A 26,302-nucleotide genomic window follows, 5' to 3' on the forward strand; every position below is an offset into this window, starting at 1 on the left:
AATCTACCTCCCTGAGACTGAGAAGGAAATTTCACAGGTTTTCACATTTTTTTTGTGGGTCGCGGCTAGTCAACTAGCAAAAATTAATTTAAAATAAACACTTCAATACGTTTCAATTAACAGCGGCATGCGAAACAATGCACTGCGAAGTGTTTAACAATACGGAAGTAATTGCCTTTCCTTTCGCTGCAAATTGTTTTAACCAGAAGGACATAATTCAGGAGTAAGCAGTTACTTCGTATTAGTTATTTCGTAAAAAATTGCCTTTAACTGCATCTAAATTATGGAAAAGTTTTTATCAGAACTTTCAGAAGGAACTCTTGCTAAACATACGATAAATTGTCAGATTTTACAATAAAAACTGGTTTAAAATTGGTTCACTTGGCTTAATATGATTGCTACTGTGTCTCATTAACGATTGGAATAAAGTTCAATCATTTTCTCATTGTGAGACTTTGCTTTCTGAATTAACGAATATATTGAATTAATTCAGTCATATTCAAACACTATTACTCGGAGTATTTCTTTTAAAAAAACATCCAGTGTTTAATTTTTTTTTGTTTCCTTTACTCCTTTGGTTTGTTGAAAAATTACGCACATTTCACAAGCACCTGCGTTGCAATGTAGGCAAATACGTAGTTATACATTATTACAAAAATAACATTTTATCAAAAAAACAATTGTTTCTAAGCACTGTGTTCACGAGTGTAGCTAAAAGTTTAATAATCCCAAATGTTTAAAGATAACTGAATTAAATATGGAGAATATCTCCAAGTCTAAATCAGATTCAAACAGTAATAATTGTTACCTCCATGCAGGAGAGAACCAACATCCATCAGTCAGTTTTAAAAAAATACACAAAAATAAAATACAAATGTAGTATCCTTCATAATGCCATTGCCTGCTGAAAATACCTAAACAATACAAAAAAGGATCATAACATTTGTTTTCAGAATTGCCGATACAAAGCCGATTAAAAAGTTACAGGCTTCTAAATCCAGTCGCACAAAGGGATTGTTGAAATATAGCCTGATAAAGTTTGAAATTGCTGTTATGAAATTGAAACCAATTTAATTCATGTTTATCGATTGAGGAAAGTTCAACAGACAAGAATCGTCAAACCAGTTCTCTAGATGAATCATTAACGTCTATTTTAAATTAGAGCTTTTTGCTTTATCTAAGACATTTGAACAAAGCTCGATTATATTGTGCAAAAATGTGATCAAGCGCGTAAATTGAAACAGAGTAATAATAATTATAACATGCACATGAAGTCATCAAAAAATGAATGTTACGCTTCCAAATTATACTTTCAATGCCATGCAAATCGATTGGAATGAAAAATAATGAATACAGTAGAACAATGGAAACAAAGCAACATTTACATAAATTCGTCACACGGGATCGGTTTAAAATAGTGGATCATATACAAAAGAATAAAGCAAATTATACGTAAAGGAAATTTAAAAGAAAGATCCGAATAAAATTTAATATGGTACCGAATTAGCACAATGAATGAGGACCAAAATAATTAATTAGATTAAAATAATTATAAAATGCATAATTAATTAAGTAAGAATTTTATTTTAATACTTTAGTTTAACTACTTTTCTAATGACTCTTCTATTTCGACATTTAACAATAAAGTAACACGATTGGAGGAAACCACAAGTTTTGTCTTTCAATAATCCTACCGCATGATGAATGATTTTGCTGGTGCAATTATTTATTATATAAGAAAATTATATTTAATTTTTATATGTAATATGATTTTTTCCTTAATAATTTCAGTCGTCTTCATTCATCGACTGGAGTAACTAATTCCCAGGCAAAGCAACCAAAAAATATTCATCTAAACAAACTTAATGAGGAATTAATCGTCAGAGGAAAATGATCCAAGTCATCTAAATCAGGCAAATCATATTGTTATCCCTGTATTATCATATAGCAATTTAGTTGCAGATATTTTAAACTAGTAATACTAATAATCATTAATATCAAATAATTGAGCAATAAATTAGCATGGATATGTAGCTATTTACTAGACAACTAGTGCGGTTTAATTAAATGGTTTAGGAACTTGTAATAATTTATCCACCATCCAAAATACCATGACTATAATTAATGCAAAGTCTAAATGATGATAATTTGGAATTATGAATAATTTCAGCTCAAAAGATCCTGAATATTTGTGATATAAATGGGCGTTTGGTTTTTAGAAGGTATTAGAAGACAGGTTTGGTATTAGAAGACATCAACAGAGCATCAAAGTTATTTATGCAAATTCAGTACGATTTGAATTGAATTTTTGTCAATATTTAGTTCTCTCTCTGAATGAATATTCATTTGCGGGCAATATATCAAAATAAAATTCAACGATAACTTTTCACTTGAAAAAAAATCAGATATTTGAATAAAAAGCTCGCTAGTAAAAAGTATATTTAGGCTTAAATGAAAAAAGGCTGCTAAATCTGCTTTTGGTTTATAATGGAACCTACAAATCAGGTTGAATTAACGCCGCGCTTAATGCGTTTGATACGCATGGAGTTTTGACTATAAATCCATGAAAAACGAAATTTCAATGGACTCAAAATCAAGCGACTGAAATGGGATGTGACTGATAAAGTGTGGCCTGAATTTAACTCATTTTTGGGGAATTATGATTATTAACTTTAATATAGTTGTTGATTGACTAGAAATTGTTTGCCTTTTTTGTTTATTATGAGACGGCAAAGTGAAAGAACTGTACACAATTTACTATGAAATTCAAATCACCCTATTTGTCTATCTAAAAGTAGATGGTGGAATAAATATTAATTTAAATAACAAAATGGATAAACTAGAAGCCTTTCAGAAAAATTCTCCTGGCATGTCAAATAGTACGCCTAAGGCGATCAAGGATTCACACATGATAGCATATGTTAATGAAGGTGAACCTCAGAAAGTTAGGAGCCTGTTCTTGCTTTGTCTGGCTTTGCATTCGGGAATGAAGTAGAAAGCTTTTGAGAACTGCGTATTAACTTGCCAACCTATTCCATGTCTTTGATCTTGATTATTCAGGTTCAAAAGTACTTCTTTGGACTTTGACAATTTCATAAAACCAGTTTGTTCATTTATCGAGTTATTTCACTTAACGTAAGATTCTGTAAAAAATAGTACAGAAAGTGAACAAAGAAAAGCAACATTCTTAAAGCTGATCAACAACAATCCGATGTCCAAATGGTCAAACCAGATGAACTCAAGCCAAACGGATGGAGAAGATTTGGAAATTGTAGTAAATGTCAAAGTAAAGATGTTGAAATCTACACGAATAAATCGTAGTGTAAAGGATCAATTTTCGAAAAATGGCAAACCTTTGAATATTATTAATGATTTGTTTTCAATGAAGAACAAAAAGGAAACATTTACGTTGAGATAAATAAAAAATTCACTTTTCATGTGTTGTTAGGAATAATGTATTGGTAATAAGCTTTTGCTGGATGGTAAATATTTCAATCCCGATAAAAATCGTTTGTAATGTTAAGGACAAACTATCAAACGATCCTCGTCGGAAGATGATAAAGTTGCATCATTCGTTGCAGTGACTTGAAAATGTGTGTGTCTAATCAAAAACGATTCCCATCACAATGTAAAGTACTTGTTGCCTTTAACATGAAGCAGAGAATAAAGATGAGGACTGCAAGCGGATTGAAATAGCAGCTGTTTAATAGCGAAGGAGAAGAATGGAGAATAAATTTTGAAGAATCAAACATTCTTAGCAAACAAGAACATAGTAACAGATAATCAGCAATAATCACAGAGCATAATATGATCCAACGAAACAATATAACTTTGATTTTATACCAGCATTCCGACGTGTCGTTTCTACAGCAAATTTTATTTTCCAGTTTAAACCAAACCGAAAACTCATCACCTTACTCAAGTCACACTTGCGTACCCTAAACTCATGATCAAGATAATTAACAAGGCAGTTAATATCGATCGAAATCTCAGGTCTCCCTTAAATATATTAGCGATCCTAACTAGCAACTAGCAAAGTTACCTAATCAAAAATTAAGTTATCCTCTATTCCAGCACATCCATGTCGGTCGTCGGTCCCCGGTAGCGAAAGCGAACATCTTTATGGTAAATAACACGATTTAGTTTCTTGATTCTTGTCCCGACGTCCCAAGTAAATAATGTTCCTAAAGCTTTTGTTAATCTGCAGTGCTGTCCTTTTAATCAGATTAGTTTTTAAATTGGAACTTTCCCGGCCATCGTCTAGCTAAGTAAGCAGAAAGCCAGGACAGTGGTAAACAGTCAAACAGGCTGCACCTTTGATGCTGGGTTTAAACCAGAATTACATCTTTTTAACTTTTATTGAGTCCCAGTTGTCACTTTAAGCTAGTTTTTGACCAAAGCTCAAAGTATACTACAGCAGCTTTTCCTTAAAGCTTGTAGACAGTTACAATCGATAACGTCGCCCCTGCTGTTGAAAGATGTAAAATTAATTAGCCATTGTGCTAATTACATTGGTTCGACATTTATTCGCATTGAGGTTAATGCGAATTTTATTCGAGAATATGGGAGGATCAAAAATGATTACTTTGAGGAAGTGTTTGGAAACAGGCCATGGCATTTTCCATCGCCATCTAATTTTACATATAGAACATATGTCTGCCTTGGTCCAGCCATTATTGATTTATGTGTATTTTCAAGGAACCCTATTATTACGTTGGAGGTAAGAACTGGTTTCTAATATCAACAACAGAATTTAAGATAAATTGCTTTCTATGCAAGAGGTTTATAAATATTCACTATTGTTTATCAACTTGTAAGACAACTTTTTCTTGTTGCACGTGATTCCTGTTTTGTGATGTTTTCACTTTCTTTGTCTACGATTTCTATGGCACCTAGTTTTCCATTATCGGCTTAAAATATGTGGAAGTTGTTCTTTTCAAGGTTTTCTTGCTCAGTTGATTTTTGTTGTAACCAGCAGATAAAAAAACAGCTTAACAACTTTAAAGAAAACTATAGACAGATACGTCGGATTAACGTATGTAACAACGATAAACTAAAGATTGCAAAACAGTTTCCCATTAAAACATTACTTACTAAAGGAAAAGAACGATATACAACACTTCGTCTCTTGCCACACAAGAACCTGTGAGGCAATGTGTCCAATAAATGTTGGAATCAGTCAAAGAAAGCAATAGCCAGTAGAAGAACTACGGGATTAAGTAAAGTTTAAAATTGTAAACAAAAAAAATAAACCATCGTATAACAAATTTGGGAAAAACAGCTATGTTGGTACGGACAGATCTGGAAAACGCACATAAACCATTAGAATAGAAGACAAACAGAAAAAAACATACTGAAGTGCATTTAGGAATAAAATATAAACAGATGAATCTCAGAAAGACATTTGCGGTCGAGATCATTATGAAACCGTATAGAGTCAATCAGAAAGTCCACTGAGTCATCGAAAAACGTAATACATAGTATAATTATCACAATAGCGAATTTCCTTAGCATATGCGTAAAATTCCATAGTAAACATAAGAGCTTCATCAACAAAGATATTGCAAAACTTTTATTGACAATAATAAGTTTTTGTCAAATTTATTGCTAAAATCGAAAGGTACCGGGCTAACTAATAATGAAAACAAATTATTCCTCGGGTCATTCTGTTATCAAATTTATCCACAGTAGCGTAGTTAATTTTCAAATAATCACCGAAAATATTTTTTGCAAAAGCACAGCTCCGATCGAGCGGTTAACTGAGTTAATTGGTAACTATTGAGAACGTTCCAATTGACAGAAGTTTTACCTGAACCTTATCAACATGTAAATTCAGAGAACAAATTAATGTACGTCCATGTGAAAAGTAGCTGATAATCTCCCAAGTGGAATCAATCTTAAGTGAATATCAGTGCAAAGATAAATGTACGATTTAACAACAATTTAATTTTTTTCAAAACTGGATAAATCGTTTATAAATAACTCGTAATCATATTTCTTCCGGAGTATCGTGGGCGCTAAATGTAAGTGGAACGTATGAATTTGCAAAACTGTATCGAGATTTATGTGCTTAGTGTAGGTAATTAGTAAAAATTGTTGCGTTGTTTACTATACGGGTAAGTTCATTGAATAAGTCAAAACACAGACAGGAATAGACTGTCCAATTTTTAAACGTTGGACTGAAAATTAGAACCAGAAAATTTTTCGAAAAACTTAGATAAATTTATTCGTTATCTTATAAATATGAGCAAATTATTTTATGAAGAAAAATGTTGGCGAATGCTGTCTTTGATGCCGCCAAGTCTCTCCTGAACTTTCAAATTTCTTCAATGCTTTTAAGCTGATTTTCTATTGATTTAACCCACTCAAAACAGTTTAAATTCTATGACCCATTGAAATAAGGTTCTTTAGAAAAGCCTTAGAAAATATTATTACACGCTGGCCAGTCCTTATTTCCCGACATTCTAGATTCAACTAGACAAATTTAAAATGCAGCATTATATAAAACTTATTACATATGTTTCTATCAAAAACCTTCATGGAATATGTTTGAGAAGTCAAGACTCTAAATGCAAATGAAATTCATTAGAAACTAATTATTATATATTATAATTTATTTTAACCGAAATTCTAATATATTATATACAAAACGAAAGAAACTAATCTGGTTTAATTATTAATTTCAGTTCTAATGATAACATCAAACATAAATGTTTTGATATCATTAGCATTCAAATAGTCAAAGTTGAGAAGAAAATCGTTAGAATAATAACAAACTGCAAGTGAACCAGAGCAAAGAGCAAAGTCAGAAACATATATTTGTTTACGACTTTATTCTTCATTTGCGATTTTTATACATTAAAAGCATGGATGTGAATCCTTTCCAACACAAGTTTGTCGTCTAACAACACTTATCTATACTTAGTTGTTTACAAGCGTTTCAATGCTTTTCAAAGAAAACAACACCTAAGCGATTTATGAAATGAAATGTTCTAAGAATTATTGTCTCCACTTGAATTTTTTTATCATAAAGCAGATCACGTGCACAGGATGTATATTCTAAATTAAAAAAGCTTTCTGGGTAATTCACCGCTGTTATCTAGCAAATTCAATATTAAACTTAATCAAGAAAAATCAATACACTCATGTGAAGCAAATCGAACGCAGTAAGATCTTTGGTCAGTTTGAAATAAAAATTGCCAGAAAAAAATGAAATAGCTCGAAAAATCTTTATTATGCCTGAAACTTTCCTGTGCCAGACCGAATTGGCAGTGCATATATAATCGAATACACAAGGGGTTAAAGAAGAGACACCAAAAAATATGTATATTAAGGGAAAACAAGAACATTCCCTATGTCCTTCCGAAAATTTCAAATATGCACTGTATTTCCGACGAAATTGTCTACCGAGCCAGAAACAAAAATAGAAATATAAGCGTTTACTCCTTTAAAGGAAAATTAAATCTACTCACTGTTCCTAAGCTGAAATGGAATCAGAGTTTACGTAATGACCATTAACGAATTTTAAATGGAATTTAACAATACAGTCTAAGATTAATTTCCTTTAAGAAAGAGGTGTGCTGCTAGTGAATCGTTCGAAACTTTAGTAATTTATTACCCAATGAAATGAATCCCATGAAAATTAATTAATTTAAAATCTGACAAGATTCCGAAAACCTAGAACAAAACCAAAATTGCTATACTTTTATCATAAAAAGATTCGTTAAGTCATGTCACTGGGAATTATGTATTGTTCATTAATGATTTTACGATTTTTATTTTACTTTTAGAAGTTATTCTTTGCCTTCGCTGCTATGCAGTAAGCCGAAATTCTAAAAAATATATTCTGATGGTAAATTAGTTATTGAGCGTTTGTCTTACTAGTTAACGTTGAAAATGGTTAAATACTGAAATGGTATGGAAAATGGTTACTAAACGTAAAGTTCCAAAAAGTGTTACTGTAAACAAACCCTTTCACTTGGCAAACATAATTTGCTTCTAAACCAGAATCGCAATATGAACACCGGGTGTGTTTCCCAGAAAAAAGTAGTTTAGGGTTTAATTTGGAAAGTGCACTTCAGAGAATACATTTCAAACCGAAGTTAATGTAACGTTTGGATGTGCACTGCGTGAGTATAGCACGAGTATTAACATGCGATTAGGGAATAGTTAATTAAAGTAAAAATATACAAACTCGTTTTATCTTTGATCATTTCAAAGCTCATGTTGAGCTATGATAATGTCACTTAAACAGAGTTCAAGCGTTTGTTTTTAATGGAATTGCACAAAGTTCAACTAGTCCGCAACGTACTAGCTTGACTGATTAGATCTAAATTAAATGTCTGAATGACCGCAATAAACACTTGAAATCCATAACAAACCACAAAAAGTTCCAAATTTTGTTCGAATTGTTTTAAAAGCGTCTATTGTAATAAATCATAAAATTTAGCAATTTCCATTTATGAATTATGCAATTATTGATGAGTGAATAAAGTGAGTTAAATGCCCTCATTTGATTTGTAAAAAAAACTCACTAATGGGACTATTAAAATCCACTTGGTCATTGAAACTAGTAAAAACCTTAGACTTGTACTTGGAAAATGGCCAAAAAAAATGTTGAGAGTTTGTTGTTATATGTTTTCATAAGAATATAGAAATATCGTATAATTGTGTTTTCGAGGCGAACCATTATTCGAAAACTCACATCAGCTTAAAAGTTACTCCTCTTATCTCCATTTCCAAAAAGTCACAAAAATAATCAAGTTTGTTGATAATAATCTGAACAGTAATCGGGAAAAATATTTTAAAGAATTGCCAGTTAGTGGGAGTTTGGGACTCAAAATTTACATAACTGCAGTATAAAAATGTGCTTCATGTATGAAGCTATTAATAACATGGCTAATGTATATAACAAAGTCCTAAAAATATTATTCATTCACAAACTATTTTTTTAATCCGCTGATCAGAATTACTGTTTTAAAGGAAATAAACGAATATAAAAAATTGGTATTTTGCCTCACGCGTTAGTTACTGGCAATACACTATTCAAAATATTACAAATTATATCGAAAATTTCAAGAAAATGTAATTTATTAAACTGATTTATCAATAATCACTTTGTTAAATAAACTAAAACCTAATTTTCTTCCAATTTTATGTCAGTTGTAATTGCATAATTATGCGTACAGTGTGCACATTCAAGTTTTAAATAAAATAAATATTGTGAACCAGTACACCTTTCGGAGATTTTTTATCAGATTCTAGTACTTGAATTAAAGATAAATAGATTATGTCTGAATGCATGGATTAGTGCCAGATTATCTAAAAATATATCTGTATCTGTATTATTGAATATTGATGTTTCGCATTTCCTCCTAAAAAATGTTCTCTACATTTACTTAGAAATAATATGATTTTATTTCTGTAAAAATGCTTTTAAAGTATAGTGTTCGTAATTTGTTGAATAGTCGCTTTAAGGTTACAAACAATTTTAGACAGCTTATTTAGTATCTCAATTTGCTGCTTTCTTTTATATTGTCTAGAAATCACTGACTTTATTTGGTCAGGAGAATATTTATAAACGTTATAAGCATCTTAATCAATATTAGATCCATGGTACCAAAATTAAAAACAAAATTCTTTAAAACCCATGCACAGTCCTTTAACCCAATTACTATACGAATGAACAAATAGGACCAGAGTCCAGATTATACGAAAGAATGATACAGTTACAGAAAAAAATGAGAAAACAACTGGACAAGTATAAAACCCCTATTCCTCACAACAAAATAAGACAATCCCGATTTTTTCTCCCGTCGACCTCTCTAATGGACCAATTGCAAAAGATGTAAGGTACAATTACAATTAAGTAATTAAGCATAGCTGTACTATAAATAGCATGGGCAGAAAGACTACATTGAAAGCAAGCCTAATTCTGTGGAAGCAATAAAGATGGTTTGTTGAAATAACTATTATTATTGCTCTTATTATATTATATTTCAATGAAGATGGTTATTGTATTATAAAAATGTTAAAAATACAGTTAAAAACAGTCTTACTAGAGAAACGTTATTACGTTACATGTAAACTTACTTAAAACTCACTGAATATTTCAACTCTGATATATTTAATGTTTCTGTTATTCTACTTTACTTAACATACTTATGAAGTGTATTATCATTCAAGTCTAACTAGAAATTAATGTTGCTGTATTACTGGAATAATTAATTCCAGCACAATAAGCGAGAACTTCCGTCGATGAGCTTTAAGTCGAAATTCACGGTTTCAGTTTCAGACCCTCATCAAGCTAATTTACAGAGAATTATTTGCTCGATGTATCAAACGCACCTTCAAAATGTTGCCTAAATGATATTCATGTAACAACATAAATAAAATTTCTAGCTGCTGTTTTGAATATTACATAGCTTTTAGCATTAGCTAGCTGTTTGATTCGAACCTGCCGTTGGCCAAATTAAAGCATACTGCTAACATTACAATTATTTTGATAATGATGTTTTACACTGAAAATTAGTAAACTAAAATAGTATTAATAAAATTATGCACAGTTATTAGAGCAATTCACAGAAACCCTAAACTAATTTTCTATAAGTTGTAAGAATTACGCGTAGAAAGTTAACAAAATCGGGAAAAACATCAAAATACATTTATGGGTTGTCGATTTACACTGAGCTTATCTGAAGTTTCATTATACTATAAATTCAAATTCTCAGTCAATAATATGTTCACAGTGAAAATGTCCTTTAAAAGAATATAGGAATGCGAACATGCCTATCAGTTCGTATTTACTTCCAGAGGAGTGACACTCTATACATATATTTACTTCGTAAATGCCCATTCTGACACTATTTTATTTATTTATCAGAAATATAAGCAGTAGTAGTAGTTGGTTATTGATACGATTTTACTTGAAACTAAAAGGAAAGCTGCATCTTTAATTCAAAGTCAATTTACTCGACTGCTACCAAATCTAGCGCAAAAGTTGAAATTAATTTTATATTCAAGCTGAATTTTTATTCACTAAATGTCCACAAAAAGACAACAAACTATTATAGTATAAATAAAATTAACTGTAAGTGCTTAACTCTATTAAACTGAGTAGAACTAAAATAACGAAAGTGGCTGCCTAAATTGTACAAGCAAATCCCATGAAGGGATTTTATCAGAATTTGTTTAATAAGCAACTTGTTGGCTGCTATGCTTCGAGCAGCCGGAAAATGCGGACATAATATTCTTGGCAGTAAACAGCATGCGGGAAAAGCGAAATGGCATTGTGGTATTACGACCGAAACTTTTAATTGACAAAGTTACGAAACTTAAACTAGACTTGTGTTCAAGCACAAGTGTCCAAAATGCATTGTCTTTATTTATTGCATCACAAAGTTGATTGATTGAAGAACAGGAAAACATTTATTAAAAGTTTAAATTTGCTCGAACAGACGTGATTACTTTGGAGGAACTAGGTGGTTTGCGTATTTGGAAGCAGAATGCTAGGGAATTGACAAAAATGTATTTAATACAAGCTAGTAAATCATGAGTAATTTTAAAAGAAATGGGGAAATAAATTGAAGCTTAGCAAACATCAAAAATAATCATTCAAGAGTTCTTAACTTCGAGACACTAGTGAATGAATGAAAATTTGCTCCCGACTAGCTGCTAGTTAGATTGGTTTGCAGATCCAATTTTGCTTCTCATTATTTATTCGGTTAATGATAAAAATGTTGGACATAATTGATTTTAAATCCTTTAATGCTGCGGCTCTAATTTGCCTGTTGTTGTCATGTTCCTTTAACCCCCCAGTTATTACAAAGATGCTTTGAATATGTTTCGCATTTATATTTCTCTTTATATAAATTATTTTCTTCTGTTTAAGACATGTTTTTACTGTGTTTTTAGTAGCTGAATTTCAATTCGAAAATTCGATTTTTTTAGATGTTTGTACTTTGATTAAATATGGGACCACTTTCAAGGCAATTTTTAGCTGAATATTTAGTCTATATCACATTTCGAATTAATTGCATCAACTGCTCCTCTAGTTTGAATAATATAGATTTTCGTGCAAAAACCGATATTTTCCGCTATTTATTTTCCTGACTGCGTGTAATTGCTATTATATTCTTTTCCTTCCTGGGTTTTAGTCAAAGTGAGAAATAAAAATTAGCATATCGTTTATTTCATAACGTTTCCATTACAATAACAGCACCATCAGCATATTTAAAATTCATACAAACTACAAAGACCAATTTACAATTAAAATATGTTGTACAAAAACTATAATTTATAAAGCGTTAAAACATTCATTAGTTCTTGAGGGAAAAAATCTTTCCTTTTGAGAAAAACATTTGAAAAACTTACCTCATAATTGGTAAATATTACATTCTTTTAGGTCTTTGCTATCTTGAAACCTTAAATTTGTTTAGTAACTTAACTAGTAGTAACTAAAAGTAGTTTAGTGTAGAAAATAATTCAAACAAATTTAAGGTTTCAAGGCAGCAAAGACCTAAAAGAACGTAATGTTTACCAATTATGAGGTAAGTTGTTCAAATGTTCTCCTTTCCCAAAAGGAAGGACTTTTTTTCCTCAAGAACTAATGAATATTTTAACGCTTTATAAATTATAGTTTTCGTACAACATATTTTAATTGTAAATTGTTGTTTGTAGTTTGTATAAATTTTAAATCTGATGATGGCGCTGTTGTCTCGCCGAAACGTTATGAAATAAACGATATAAAAATTTTTATTTCACACTTTGACTGAAACCCAGCAATGAAAAGAATATAATTTTCCGCTGTGTTTTGGTTTTTATCACCTTCAGTATTGCTTCTGCTGAACTAATTTTTCTTTTTTACTTTTGTTATTTTATCAGTGTGCTTTTTTTTTATTTTCTCTAAGAAGCAATAGTTTTTGAATATTACTCTGAATTCCAAGAACGACTTCAATACCGTATTGGACGAACATCGATTTTTTCCTTGAATTTTCTGTCCTTTACCTTACTCAGTAAGGCTGAATGTGGTATGCTTAATTGATAAAAAAAAATATCAGTAAAAACGTACAATATACCACCAAAAAAGACAATTTTTTAAATTAAAAATGTTTGAATATGAACGGAAACTACTCTAAATAATAACTCCTAGAATTGAATTAAAAACGTTTTCCAATTGCAGACAGATTAAAGAATTTAATAAGTGGCGTTTGGTGGTAAAACATGGTGCAAAAACTTTCAGATCGATTCCAATTCCTACGTTCCCGACACAGGGATTGATGATCTATGATAGATTGATGATCAATTTGCTAGCTCTAAATGACCATTTGTTTTGTGACTGCAGTCTTTAGATACCCATTTATCCTCTCTTCGTTTCAGGTGGTTAACTAAGCGTTTTCAAAATTATCTGAAACACTTTTGAAAACATTATTTAAGAAAATAGTAACCGTGTGTCTTTAGCGACTATTACCTGCCCTACGAGCCCTTCGAGTTATTAACAATAATAATATTGGTCTATTCTTCTAAAACTTAAAAACTAAATAAAACCGTTTAAAAATGCTAAGAGCATACCCGATTATTTCTAACAAAATAAAAATCTAACCGTGTTAAAATATACTAATCAATTAAAACCGCGGAAGTTTGCATTTTTACGTACCTAGTGATCGAGAGTGTCTCTAAAAATATTTGCAATAGTAAAAGGCAAACTAAATTTCATACAATCCGAACAAGAATGTTATTTCCCAATGTAATTCAACCGGATTCAATTTAAGTGCTAACTGGTATTGAGTTTTTGTTGGTTTCCTCGTTTCGAAGGCTATTTTGCTCTATTAAATTTCCAAACATTCCGCAATTCGACCTTTGCGACCACGCTTGAATTCGTTCCCAAATCCCCATGAATCAATTAGCATGCGGCGAAAAGGCACTTGTTATACCTAAATAGGGTCCAATCAAGGCACTGATTTTAATCAGTTTAAACTCCAAAATTTTAAAAATCTACCCGGTTTCAGGTACTCAATAAAAATGTTAGAATAGGAACCCTTTCAAAGATGAATTGAAATAAAACCGAGTGCATCAGCTTGAAAAAGGGATTTCCAAATCTAGCACAGCTTAAAGCCATTTTGGTCTTCATTCAATTCAGTACTAAATCAATCAAAGCTTGCAGTTCTCGCTATAAATTATATGTTATGGTGGTATAGAAAATAAAGCTTCAAACTACTCAGCATTCAATGCTCAAAGTTGGAATAAGATTTGCCGCTGCTATTTACTGTGCGCTTTGAAGGACGCACGTACTTTAGAAAACATTTTCTATACGGGAGATTTACTGGGTTATTGACGAGGAAATAAATTTTAGAATTAGAGGTAACACGATTTGAAAGGTTATTTCAGAATTGGTTGTTGATTCGATCAATTCCGTGAAAAAGTATTATAGATTTCGTTTAACGCGTCCATGGATATTCCATATAAAGTTGCATTGATACTTTATAGGATTTCATCCGAATCCACAAATACTCCATTTAATTAATATTAAGCGAACACTACATACGGTAGGGAAAAAATAATGACGTAATCTGCACAATTACACTGAATTAACATGGACATCAATTTCCTTAATTTGTTTGTCTATTCGCAAATGTATCGTTTTCTATATTAGATATGGCGAAATTCGATATAGACAGAACACACACCTATAAAAAAATTAATATCCATAATCGTTTAATGGAAAGTTGATTAGGTGGTGCTGCAAAAAATAAAACGGTCGTCAGTTAATGTTCGGTAATATAAGAGCGGGGCGGTTTCGTATTCCTAAGATCAGCTTCTAGTGCATATAAGGTACGTTTTGGCGAAATTGCTTTAACTCTTTTTGTAAAAGTAATTGGATTATTTTCTACCGAGACAGTCCAAAAAAAAATATTAAAACAGGAAAATTATGCACAATTGAATTGATATAAGAAAGGTTCATTTATAAGCCAACTTATACGGTAATTTTCAAGATGGCTCATTATTGAAAATCTGGTCTAAATAGATCAGAAAATTGCAAGTAAAACTACCAAAGCAGATTTAATAACAGGGCGATTGACAATACAAAAACAACATTATGTAATGTTAACAAAACAATTACTTTAAAGCGGCTCAGCAAAAAGCAAATAACCTCATGAAAACAACAATTGTAATTCCACCAAAAAGATAAGCTCGTGCTGCTAATAAGAAAATGTGGATTAAAAGATACATACATTGCAGAAATAAATCTACAAATCGTTCATAGCTAGAGCAAAGGAAACACCTAACGCTATACTGTTTCCATTAATAACTCACATTCAAAATCATCAAAAGGATCAACGCATATTATATATCAGACGATAATTTTTCTGTTTTTTTATGTAGGTTATACTGATTTATATCCGCGATATCCCGTTGTATTGTTGAATGCAAGTGACATCGGATTTTTTCCTAATAATTCCATGTTCTTCTAATTTTTTTACTCCTAACATATAATTTCTTCATCTCTTTATCAGTATTTTCGGTCAATAATAATTTATTCACTGAGATATCGCTTAGTTTGCTTCATAACGTTGTAGTTAGAATCGGGCGTTAGAATTATTATAATGAGGAAAGATAAATTACAATTTATATGAGACTAAAATTATAAACACGCTTTTAAGCCATCAATAGAAACAGCCAAATAATTTAAAAATACAACAAGAACACTATGGTTTAACCACAAAGTCGACACTTAAACTGACTTTAGCTTCCTAATGGTGCAGTATTGTTACTTAAACCAATATTTCAAATACCTTTAAAATTCAGGGAATATCAAAAGTAAATTAGGTTTCAAATCGTTCTTTATTGAAACTTTTCACGTTTAACAAATGTCTGTTATTTTTTATTTAGAATACTTCAATTTTGTCTAAGATTTGAAAGTACGTATTCCAGAACTAAATATTTAATATTCTAGTATAAATTATACCAGTAGAATAAAACAGCACAGTGAAAGTTATTAGAAAGTATTATAAAAATACACATACACTGTGGGTAAAGGGAAACGAACAACAATTTTGGACACTAAATTACGGCAAAGAGCCTTTCAAACAAGATAAATTTATCTTTAATTAAGACTCATTATCCCATTTAAAATTTTGAGGGTTGGTCCCACCTTGGCCAAGAGATGATCTATCAGGGTTACATTATTTTTTAAAATGTTTCTTCCTGGAAATTAAAATTTACTTTTCTTAATTCGTAATGTAAAGGCTGGAAATTGTTGTAATTTGGTTTTTGCTTCGACACCCTGTATATTGCAAGTAGGTACAAAAGAATAAAAATTAGAAAATGTATGTCTAAATGTATTACCTATGCCAACAACACGTTATTGTAAACAATGATTATTTCCTACGATAATTGATAGGTATTATTATTATTATTATTATGATTTTAACACGCTTTATCTTAAATCTATTCATATAAACAATCAATATCAATCATGTTGATAAGATCGAAATACAATCAATGGCACAATGCTTACTATCAAATTTTGTCCACTTGTAATATTATAGCCGAGTATTTTATCGAAACAACTTCAAAAAAATGTTCGAATATAATAAATGCCTACTTCTGACTTTTAGGATAAGTAGTTGTTTCTCAAGTATATTACGTAAGTCATCTTCTCATTTAAATTACGTCCCAATCGTTAGTGAACTGGAAGGCATTAGTTAAAAGGTAATTAAATAATTTTCCATACCAGCAATCGTAAAAAAGTGGACAAAAATTGCAACATTAGAAGAAATACGTTATTTTGAGGATTTATAGTGTCCTAAAGAGAATCTTGTGACTAATATAGGCACGCAAAATGTGCAAGGATGCAATTTTTTCGTAGAGTAGCTGGGAAAGGATATTTCATTTTCATATTTTTAGCGCGCAATTTGGGTTTAAATATGCTCCTCTGAAGTTGAACTCCTTGAAACCTTCGGAACTCAAAGCAATCAAAGCGCCATTAATTGCTTATAATTTCAATAATAACCAAGAAGGACAAAAATACGTTCTTATAAAAAAATACGTTTCTTTGGCAAAGTCCTAGATATACTTTCAACCATAACAGATGAAGCACGATGTCTGTATATTATTGGAAAATTTGATGTAAATAAAACCCACCGTTTCTGAAATATTTGCAATTTTCGAGAAATTATAACGCTGCACAGAAACACGCTTTTGAGCTGACAATAAAATATAACTGAAACTGGACAATTTACTGTTGTATTTTAGAGGCTGCAAAATGAGCTTCAAATAAAAGAAAGGACCGGTAAGTTTGCGAAGCGCGCTGTTTTATTCTAAAATGTTCCCATGCGTTTTAGTAAAATTAATATTTGCTTAAACGTTTCTTATTGTTTCCAAAATCGGTATAAAAGGGTATTCTTGGTAAAAGAACTTTTTCGTAGCTACCATTTAGTTCAAGGTTCAAACGGTTTTAGCAGCAGATTTGTAAAATATGAAAATCATATTTTAAGATCGATATTATAACATTTATTATACTTTTTTTGTTGTTTTCGATTAGGGATTTTCTTGCAAAACTAATAAAACTTGAAACCGTCCAACAATTTTTTTGGCGGTGGAAATTTAGAAAATTCATTATTTTCGCGGAGAAACCCTCGATCGTAAAATTGGGTTCGAAGCACTCCTTTAAAATATATGTCCATCATTGTGAAGCAATCAAATCCTGTTTCATTTTATATAATATTTTGATGACAACCGATCAATACTTATTTCGAATTACTATTGTTACAGAAAAATGAAATCTAATAATCAGCACATTAAAACAGTGCAACACCGACTGGAAAAGGCCGCAAATGAAACACGGATAGAGTGTATTTCGAAATACAGCCATGAATTGAGACTGGATACACAAAATAATCCTTATATCGAGCCACTAACGAAAAGTAAGTAAATTTATTGAAGTCTCAATTATTCCGCATCATTTAAAACTTGTTGCAGAAATTATGTGCCCTCCATATTTTGACACAATCATCTGTTGGCCTCCTCAGCTCCCAAATACAACAGCGTCCACATCGTGTCCATCATATGTCTTTGGATTCAGTAAAGTAGGTGTATCATATATTATTTTTTGCCTATACAATCTATTAAATGTAGCAGTTTTTTTGCAATCGTGAACATTATTGCTGTCATATTGAAGCTTACGCATATTTAACCGACACTTCACTAAATGCTTAAGAGGCAAGATTATTTTCAATGCTGATATGGCGCAGACATTGATAATAGGGCTCGGAATCCAACTCGAATAATTCGAGTATTCGAATATTTGAAAAGCGAAAAGCCAAAAATAATACGAGATAACGATTTTTCTTCTTGGAAAACAGTGTACGGAAAACGAACACTCGAATATCTAACGAATACGAATAGAAATACTCGAATATTCGTTTGATATTCGAGTATTCGAATAATTTTACTTTTCGAATAAACCACTAAACGAATATTCGAATATCAGATTTTTTTAAAGTCCGAGACCTAATTGATAAGCTTGTTCAAGCGCAGGAAAATTGATTTAAAACAATTGGGCACTCAAAAATTGTGGCGAATGAAGGCATTGACTGATTTGGAGGATATTTTTACAATTCGAATAAATATATGAAGATCGTATGCAATTTATATTATTTTCCTAAATAATCCACTGCTGGTCCAAACATTTCCAATAAGTAATAGCATGAACAATCAAGTTTTTAGTGCAAAATAACCAATGACTGCATGTTACTTAACAGGCGAATTGATATTCATTTGCTCTTTCAGCAACAAAACAAATTTATTCAAAAATACGCAATAAAATGTGATAAATAATAAGTTACCCAAGAAATTCGACAACATAGCTTTATTGAATATATGAATAGTTACAAATATAAACAATAATCACACATTCATTCATTCATTCATTTCCTCGTCTTCCTCCTCATCTTTGGAAGATATCTGCTCAAAACCTTCCCCTTTGGTCCACCTGCCTTTCAAGATCAATTTGAACGTGGCCAATTTGTTTTCTAACAGCTCCAATATTTTGGCCTGCTCAGGGGTGAGTATAGACCCTTCTTTGCACACCTCAAAGTCCTTTATTAACGTAACTACCCCTAAAATGTAAAAAAAATGTTTCAGATTCCACAAATTACACATCAAATACTGTGAAATTACCTCGTTCTAATTTGGTGGGCATTCCCAATTGCCTCAAATAGGGCTCCATGGCATGTGAGAATTGCGATAAAGGACCCTCGGATAAAAGAATTGTTTCTGTGGCTTTACAGCCTGATCTAGCAAAGTCTTCTACCGAAAAGTCATCAAACCATTCAGTAACCTCTTTTTTACTACAATCTGTAAACAAGAGCCCGCACTGGCCTTTGAGGGATTTTGAGAGCTGCAACAATACGAAATTTAAACATAATGAACCAATACTAAAGGAGCTTATTCAAATTAGTTTTTGAAGAACTTCAGGTATACTCACTTCATGTAGACCGTCTTCGACCTCTTCAGCCTCAGATCGGCCCAATCCTATGGCAATAACTTTATTTTTGCCGAAGAAAAACCTGCTTGGTTTCCACTGCTCTCGAACCTCCTTCATCTTCTCATTCCTCATATTCCTAAACGTGAATACATAGATGTTCTGGTACTTTTCCACACAATTTCGAACATCGTCGACAATTTTCTGTTTCAATGCTAGTCCTTTTTTGCTAGTTTTGGTTAAAGAAACTGAAAAATGTGGTTGATTTAGAGGTTATTTCAAACAAAACCTTTTTTGTACTGTGCGAATTTTTTACTTCAAAACCATACTTACTCTTTTTGTCCCTTTTGGATTTAGGCATCTTGCTTGATCAATTCACATATAAATATCACTAAAATTGTTTCTATTTCAACAAATGCTCGAATTTCAATTTTCTAACCTAAACACCGCCAGAGACACCGCTACAGAAACATACCCACAGATCACAGAGGTTATCTGTAATCTGTGAACAGACCAATCAGAATACATGACATTGGCGAACTGTTAATACATTGTTGCCAGTATTTCAGTAGAAATTTACAACAGTTATATAAAAGTAGTTGAGATTCAACAAATGGATCAAAAAGTGTTTTTATTTTGTGGGAATTATCTGCATTTTTCATGTTCAAGATGAAAATATTTATGATTTGTCTACAATTAACAACATACGGTGCTTCCAGAGTATGTAAATGGAAATTAAAAGTGTTCTTGCCACATATATAAAGCAAGTGGAATTAATCAAAATGGAATGCAATGGATAAATTTTAGCATTTATAAATGTTGTGAGAATAATTTTTATAGTTAAGAGAAAAATTGGTCAAATAACGGTAAAAGAATTCACATCTGGCAACGCAGCCACTGAAACATCAATGACCTCTCTCTCTCTCTACATGATGTAAGAGACAGAACTGCGTAGCGTAATGTAGTGCGTAAAAATTACGAGGGTTGCTCCATTATTACTCCACATTTATTAAGCTTATACAGGATGTTACTCAAGGACCCTCATTTTTAAGGCGCATTCTGAAATAAATTCGAATAAAGGTATGGATTTCAAAAAACTTTCAATTTTCAATTTTCTGTTATATTCTTATATTTTTTTTATTTATAAGAATGTAAAAATTCCCTATTAAAAGATATTGTGCAACGAGCATAGTTCCCTTGATTTTATTTTAATTGCTTTTTACATAAAATTTATATGTAATAAACGGTTTTACATTATTTGTCCGAAGTCAATAAAGCTGGGAACTTGGCAACTAATGACAATCGACGAAAAAGATTAATTCGCAAATAACCGATTTTAATTAAACCAAAAAAAATACATGTTTTCTTTGAAAGTCAGAAGCAATTTTTTGTCTACATTATTCGTAACATCCAGAACACCATCAGAACCCACAATCTAATTAGAACTGACTTGGTATCTTACTACAATAAACAACTGACCTAAATTTCAACAAAATCATACAAAGGGTTTTTCAGAAAGCACCAAAAAATAGAACAATTTTTTGTAGTTTCGATACTGTCAAATGGTCAGAAATTTCTCTTTCCACTTTATTTGAAAGATATAAATTTATATAGGAATTAATTTATTTCGGCGTAACACCGAAGTCTGAGAAAAACCGACTACACTTTCTTATATCAATTTAAAGCTGTTTCACAGATAACCATTCTATTTTAACTTATTTCACGACGTATAATATATTAGGATTTAAAAATGTTTGCACTAGTTTTTTTTTCTGAGAATTTGTACAAAAATTTGAAGGCAGAGCTACATTTTAAACGCTAGTTTCTATTAAAATTTGGTACTAAAAGCACTACGCAGTGGAGTACCAGCACTTAGATTGACTTTAACAACTAGACAAAAACCAAGAGTAAATGATTGAGTGTAATTTTTAATTTTGTATTATTTTAGATACAGAATGCTACACGATTTTGCCTTGAAACTGGCCAGTGGTTGGTTAATGCAAAAGGAATGCCTTTTACGAATTTTTCTACGTGTGGCAACAAAACTGCTACAGTTTTCGTTAAAGAAGACTTAGTTTCACAAATGCCAACTTACGACATTTCAGAAGAAACCGTGGTGAGTACCTTGTGGAATTATTAATCTCAAAAATAATTTAAAGTAATTAATTTATCATATTTCCACAGTCGCATTTCTTAAACAGTAAAAACGATGTTTCTAAACTATCAGTGTATTATGATTTCTTGAGTAGTTTTATTATATAGGGTGGTCTGAAATATGTCAATGAATTAAGGAGATACTATTCTAAAAAAAACTGTACTGCATTTTTTTCCAATAGTTTCGGAAACCGTTTTCCTTCTGCGTGATGTCGGAATTTTCATTCTATTTACTACATTTTTTGCTACAAATTTGGAAAAATAAATGTCACTTGGTGAACAAAAGTTACTCATATAGCAATATTTTATTACATTTTCGAATAATTTTAATTAATATTAATAGTTAATAAACGAAGTTCACAGCTTGCTGGTGTTCTGACACAAATGGTTTTAAGCGAACAAAACTATTTGGTTTGAATTGTTAATTTTGTATTTATATTTCAATGCATTTTAATTTTATTTCTTCAAAGATTTTACTTGTTCTCCTTTCATAGCAATATGCGCGTGAAAAAAAATTGAAAACTTTACAGTCAGTCAGCAAGTCCGAATCGCCTAATTGAAAATAAAACAACTACCAAACAAAAAACTAACTAAGCAAGAAATGAAGTACGCGTTTTTCTTCTTTCCGGAAGAATTCTCCGAGCCCTTATAAAACTGCTTACTGTTTTTTCACTGTCATTTTTTTCTAATTTATTCTATTAATTAAAGCGCAACAAAATTAATAAGATTTGGATGGATGTAGTGTTTTGTTGAGTTAACCAAAATTTAGATTCTTACTGTACCTGGACCCGCTAGATAAAAAAGTAGACATTTTATCTAACATAAAACCCCTTGTATTACTTGTATATATTTGAGAATCTTACTATACTAATTGGTTCCAGGATTTAATTATGGGAATAAGCGAAACTGGATACGCCATATCACTGATCACTCTTCTAATCGCTTTCACGATTATGTTTAAAATAAAGTTAGTAAAAAATTACATTTTTTCGTTTTTCGTTTTATATTACCCATGTTGTAAAATTTTCTTTAGGAAACTTCACTGTGCAAGGAACATTCTACATATGAATCTCTTCGCTTCATTCATTTTGAGATCATTTATGCATATTATGAAAAACTCGCTATTCATGGATGGACTGGGCCTGTCCAAGGATATAGTTGAACGAAATGGATCGAACGTTTTTCACGTTCAAGCTGATGTAGGTGTTTTCACTAGCATTGCAAATATCGTTAACATATTATTTGCCGATTTCTTAGGGAAACAACTTTGAATGCAAACTGATTGTTAGTCTAGTACAGTACTTTACAACAGCAAACTACTCATGGATACTAATGGAAGGGCTATACTTAAACAACTTGATTTTGCGTGCTCTATTTACAGATTCCAATAAGAATTTGATTTACTATATTACTTTCGGATGGGGTGAGTATTTCAACTTTATATGAAAGTCTTTTTAAGGTATCTCGTTCTTTTCCACCATAGGACTGCCCCTGTTGGTTGTTGTACCATGGGTAATAGCTCGCATCCTATTTGACGACACTCTTTGTTGGACCACTAACGACAATTTTGAAGTGTTTCTTATTATTATTATTCCAACATTTACATCTGTCTTGGTAAGGATATTTTGACTCTTTAAGTAACTGCGCAGTTAGCAGATCTAGAATCTGCGCAGATTCTAGATCGAGAATAATAGAATTTGGTCAATCAAGATCAGTGGTTTCCGTACAATTTTAAATACTCTTTGTTAAGTGGCTAGATTGGGCTGAACCGTTTTATGACAAGATATACCTACAATATGGGTAATGGCCATTTTTGCAAAGCGCTCCGATAAATAGTTTTCGAACAATTGTACTTTCACATAAAAAAAACGCGATTAAAAATCTGAAGACGATCCACTGTATAAAGGTGGTCAAAGTGCAAAAAAGTGAGTAATAATTTTTCGGCTAGAGTGCCTAATAACTAGGCCACTGGAAACGTCCGAAAATGTTTTAACATTGAAATTTTTCGACCAAACTGAGTCTCTGAGCTACAAAAAGGCATTTTAGATAAAAAAGTTCCACACCAGAAGCTATCCTCCGATAAACGGTTTTCGAGCAATTGTAATTCCACTGGAAAAATCAAATATCTCTTGAACAAAAAAACAAAGTCACCTTTTTTACAAAACCCGTCGACCAACAATTTTCGAGAACTTGCAATTCCACCAAAAAAGTCACATACCTTCGGAATGAGACCCGCAATTAAAAACCCGAGAACGCAACTGGTTACTGTTAATTCGCTGTTAAGCTTATAAAATTCAATTTTCCGCTAAAGTGCCTACATATAAATGAACACAAAAACTTTTTAAAATGCTTCCTCGGAAATCATCAATATTTGACTGAGAGCTCTTTGGATAAATCCTATTATTTTAAGATGTAGAAACGAAAGAGTCCTTTTGATTACGGGCCATCTTGCATAACTTTATAACTTTTCAGGTGAATCTGGTTCTGTTCGTAATCATTTCCGTCGTGCTTTACAACAAACTAAAATCTCCAATCAATGAGGATTCCAGAAGGTACCTTAAATGGGCCAAATCCACCTTGGTTCTGGTGCCTCTGTTCGGCGTCAATTATGCCATTTTCCTGATTTTCTACTTCTTGAATGAGCAAACCATTTGGATGGTTGGTGATGCCCTTTTCGGCAGTTTTCAAGTAAGTACTCAAAGACCAATTTATCCGAGGTAACTGATATTTTTCCACCATCCATAAGTCGGTGGCGCAAGTTGAAATGTCCTCTCTACTAATAATTATTTTGGGTTTTAAGGGTTTTTTTGTGGCAATACTCTACTGCTTTTTGAATGGTGAAGTGAAAGCCGAGATCAAGCCCTACATGAGCACCGTTTTGGTATTCCTGGCAACAAACTGCGTTACAAAACATTGTTTTCCCAGCCGCGAAAAATATCTAAGGTTTGCTTAATAAAAATTAATGCTTTGAAGCTCGTCTGTGTGTAAAATTGCAGTAAAATTTGAGAATCATTTTGCAGCTCAGCCGTCGGACGACAATCAGTTTGCACGACGATGTCTTGTAGCTCTTTGTACAACAACGGCGTGTGTCATCGCAACAGCAAAACCAAATTTGATCAACTCTCCAAAATCAAACTCTCCAATCTCCATGAAGGTAGAACATGTTAATTTTTTATTTTTTTAGATACATTTTCACTGTCTCATTATTTCTTAGATAACTCGAAGGAATTGTTCATACCAAATGGTGTGCGCCATTCAGTTCCCAAAACTGGATCAGTTGGCCATTATGTACCAAATTTAACATTTATCCACGGAAGATATCCAATGAATGCAACCACGAATGTAAGTTTTCTATGTAAACAGTTAAATAGAGCTAAAATAATTTTCTAGTTTGATACATCGGCCAACGACACGCGTCCACATCACTATTCCCAAAATTTACCAACATGCGAGGAAGAAGTTTGCATGTTAGAAGATTCTAAAAAGCCACAAGATATGAATACGAACTGAAGCACCTATCAATACGTAACTTTCTACTCCAGATACAGAGTTTTCTAATAATGCTGGACTGTAGCGGTAAAAAAAATGAGTTTTTTTAAAGCCGCATTTGCAACTACAATTAAAAAATGTACATCTGTCGCAATTGGTTTCTGTACAGATTTATCAATATCTTAAACTGTCCTGTCTAAAGTGTAATGGAAAATGCGAATTTCCAAACCAAAATATCCTGTATAGATTAGATAATTCTGAAGAAATCGCAGATGATCACTTTCCCAACACATCCAGAATAAATAGCTACCAAATATATGTCACGAAATTCACAATCATATTGTGAGTGCTACTGAAAGTAAATTAACTGTGCTATATATTAAGTTAAATTAGATCGTAAAAGTTAGTATTAAAAGTGACCATATATGTAAAAGCTAGATATTTATTTAAACATATTTCTTCTAATCATAAACTAAAATTAATCTGAATGTAAACAAGGTAATCACTATGTGATATTTTTTACCAGTAGTTTGATTGTATAACATTTTACTACTACTTGCTCCACACCTATGAGTCGATACTTTTTCGAAAAGTCGAAAATTTAACTAAGACGGTAAAAATTATATGTTCAAATACGTATTTGTATCATTCAAAATATGTTTAGCTTGTAAGCCAAAAGACCATGTAAATCAATTCCGACTTTTAAAAAACAGACCCGAATAATTTGTTTTAGTTGATGTATGCAACACATATCTGTAAAACATGAACTAGCTATGTGTACCTGTGAAGTGTTTTCTTTTTCACGCTTTAGATTGTATTTTTTAATCAAATTAAATAAACGACTACAAAACAAAAAGCAATTTACTTTCCTTATAAATAATTTTTTAGCATTTCTATTCAATTGCATTAAATAGTTTTTATTTTCTCATCATTTTAGATGCTGGTTTTAAATATTTGCAGTTAATACCACTTTTCCGAGAGCTGTTGCTGTAGGTAAGATCGGTCCCATAATATAATAATATAATTTATTTGAGACGATTAAAAAGCTCAAATGGAGATCGAATGTTTTTCGGATGAAAATTGTATGAAAAACACAACTCGTTTAAATTCACCCTACAACCTCTGCGACGCCTGAATGCGTATTTTGGTAAGTAATTTAGCAAAATTAAACTTTCT

The 26,302-nt window shown here is 31.6% G+C and overlaps 2 protein-coding genes across 5 annotated transcripts; one reads left to right on the forward strand and one right to left on the reverse strand.

Moving 5' to 3' along the window:
• Window positions 1-5,762: 5,762 nt before the first annotated feature.
• Window positions 5,763-25,906, forward strand: LOC109546378 (vasoactive intestinal polypeptide receptor 2). Of its 4 annotated transcripts, none has more exons than XM_019917327.2 (13): window positions 5,763-6,023; window positions 17,773-17,924; window positions 17,980-18,086; window positions 21,432-21,599; window positions 22,519-22,604; window positions 22,671-22,836; window positions 22,895-23,060; window positions 23,121-23,251; window positions 24,110-24,325; window positions 24,438-24,580; window positions 24,658-24,791; window positions 24,852-24,979; window positions 25,028-25,906. In XM_019917327.2, exons 2-13 carry the CDS (start codon window positions 17,777-17,779, stop codon window positions 25,145-25,147), a joined length of 1,713 nt encoding a protein of 570 aa, XP_019772886.2. In that variant the 5' UTR covers window positions 5,763-6,023; window positions 17,773-17,776; the 3' UTR covers window positions 25,148-25,906. The 4 variants fall into 4 exon arrangements, 3 of the variants coding, with proteins under 3 accessions (XP_019772886.2, XP_019772885.2, XP_048524868.1); XR_002172771.2 differs by having other exon boundaries at window positions 5,913-6,116; window positions 24,663-24,791; XM_019917326.2 differs by having other exon boundaries at window positions 5,919-6,116.
• On the reverse strand, window positions 18,854-20,027 carry LOC109546379 (mRNA turnover protein 4 homolog). The gene is made up of 4 exons (XM_019917329.2): window positions 19,817-20,027; window positions 19,487-19,731; window positions 19,180-19,399; window positions 18,854-19,118 (listed from the first exon to the last, which is right to left on the reverse strand). The coding sequence occupies exons 1-4, from the start codon at window positions 19,842-19,844 to the stop codon at window positions 18,919-18,921; spliced, it is 693 nt and encodes a 230-aa protein (XP_019772888.1). The 5' UTR covers window positions 19,845-20,027; the 3' UTR covers window positions 18,854-18,918.
• Window positions 25,907-26,302: the final 396 nt, after the last annotated feature.

Source organism: Dendroctonus ponderosae, unplaced genomic scaffold (genome assembly GCF_020466585.1).
Source record: "Dendroctonus ponderosae isolate FM_Combo_2020 unplaced genomic scaffold, Dpon_F_20191213v2 Dpon_F_20191213_8, whole genome shotgun sequence".
NCBI lineage: Eukaryota > Metazoa > Arthropoda > Insecta > Coleoptera > Curculionidae > Dendroctonus > Dendroctonus ponderosae.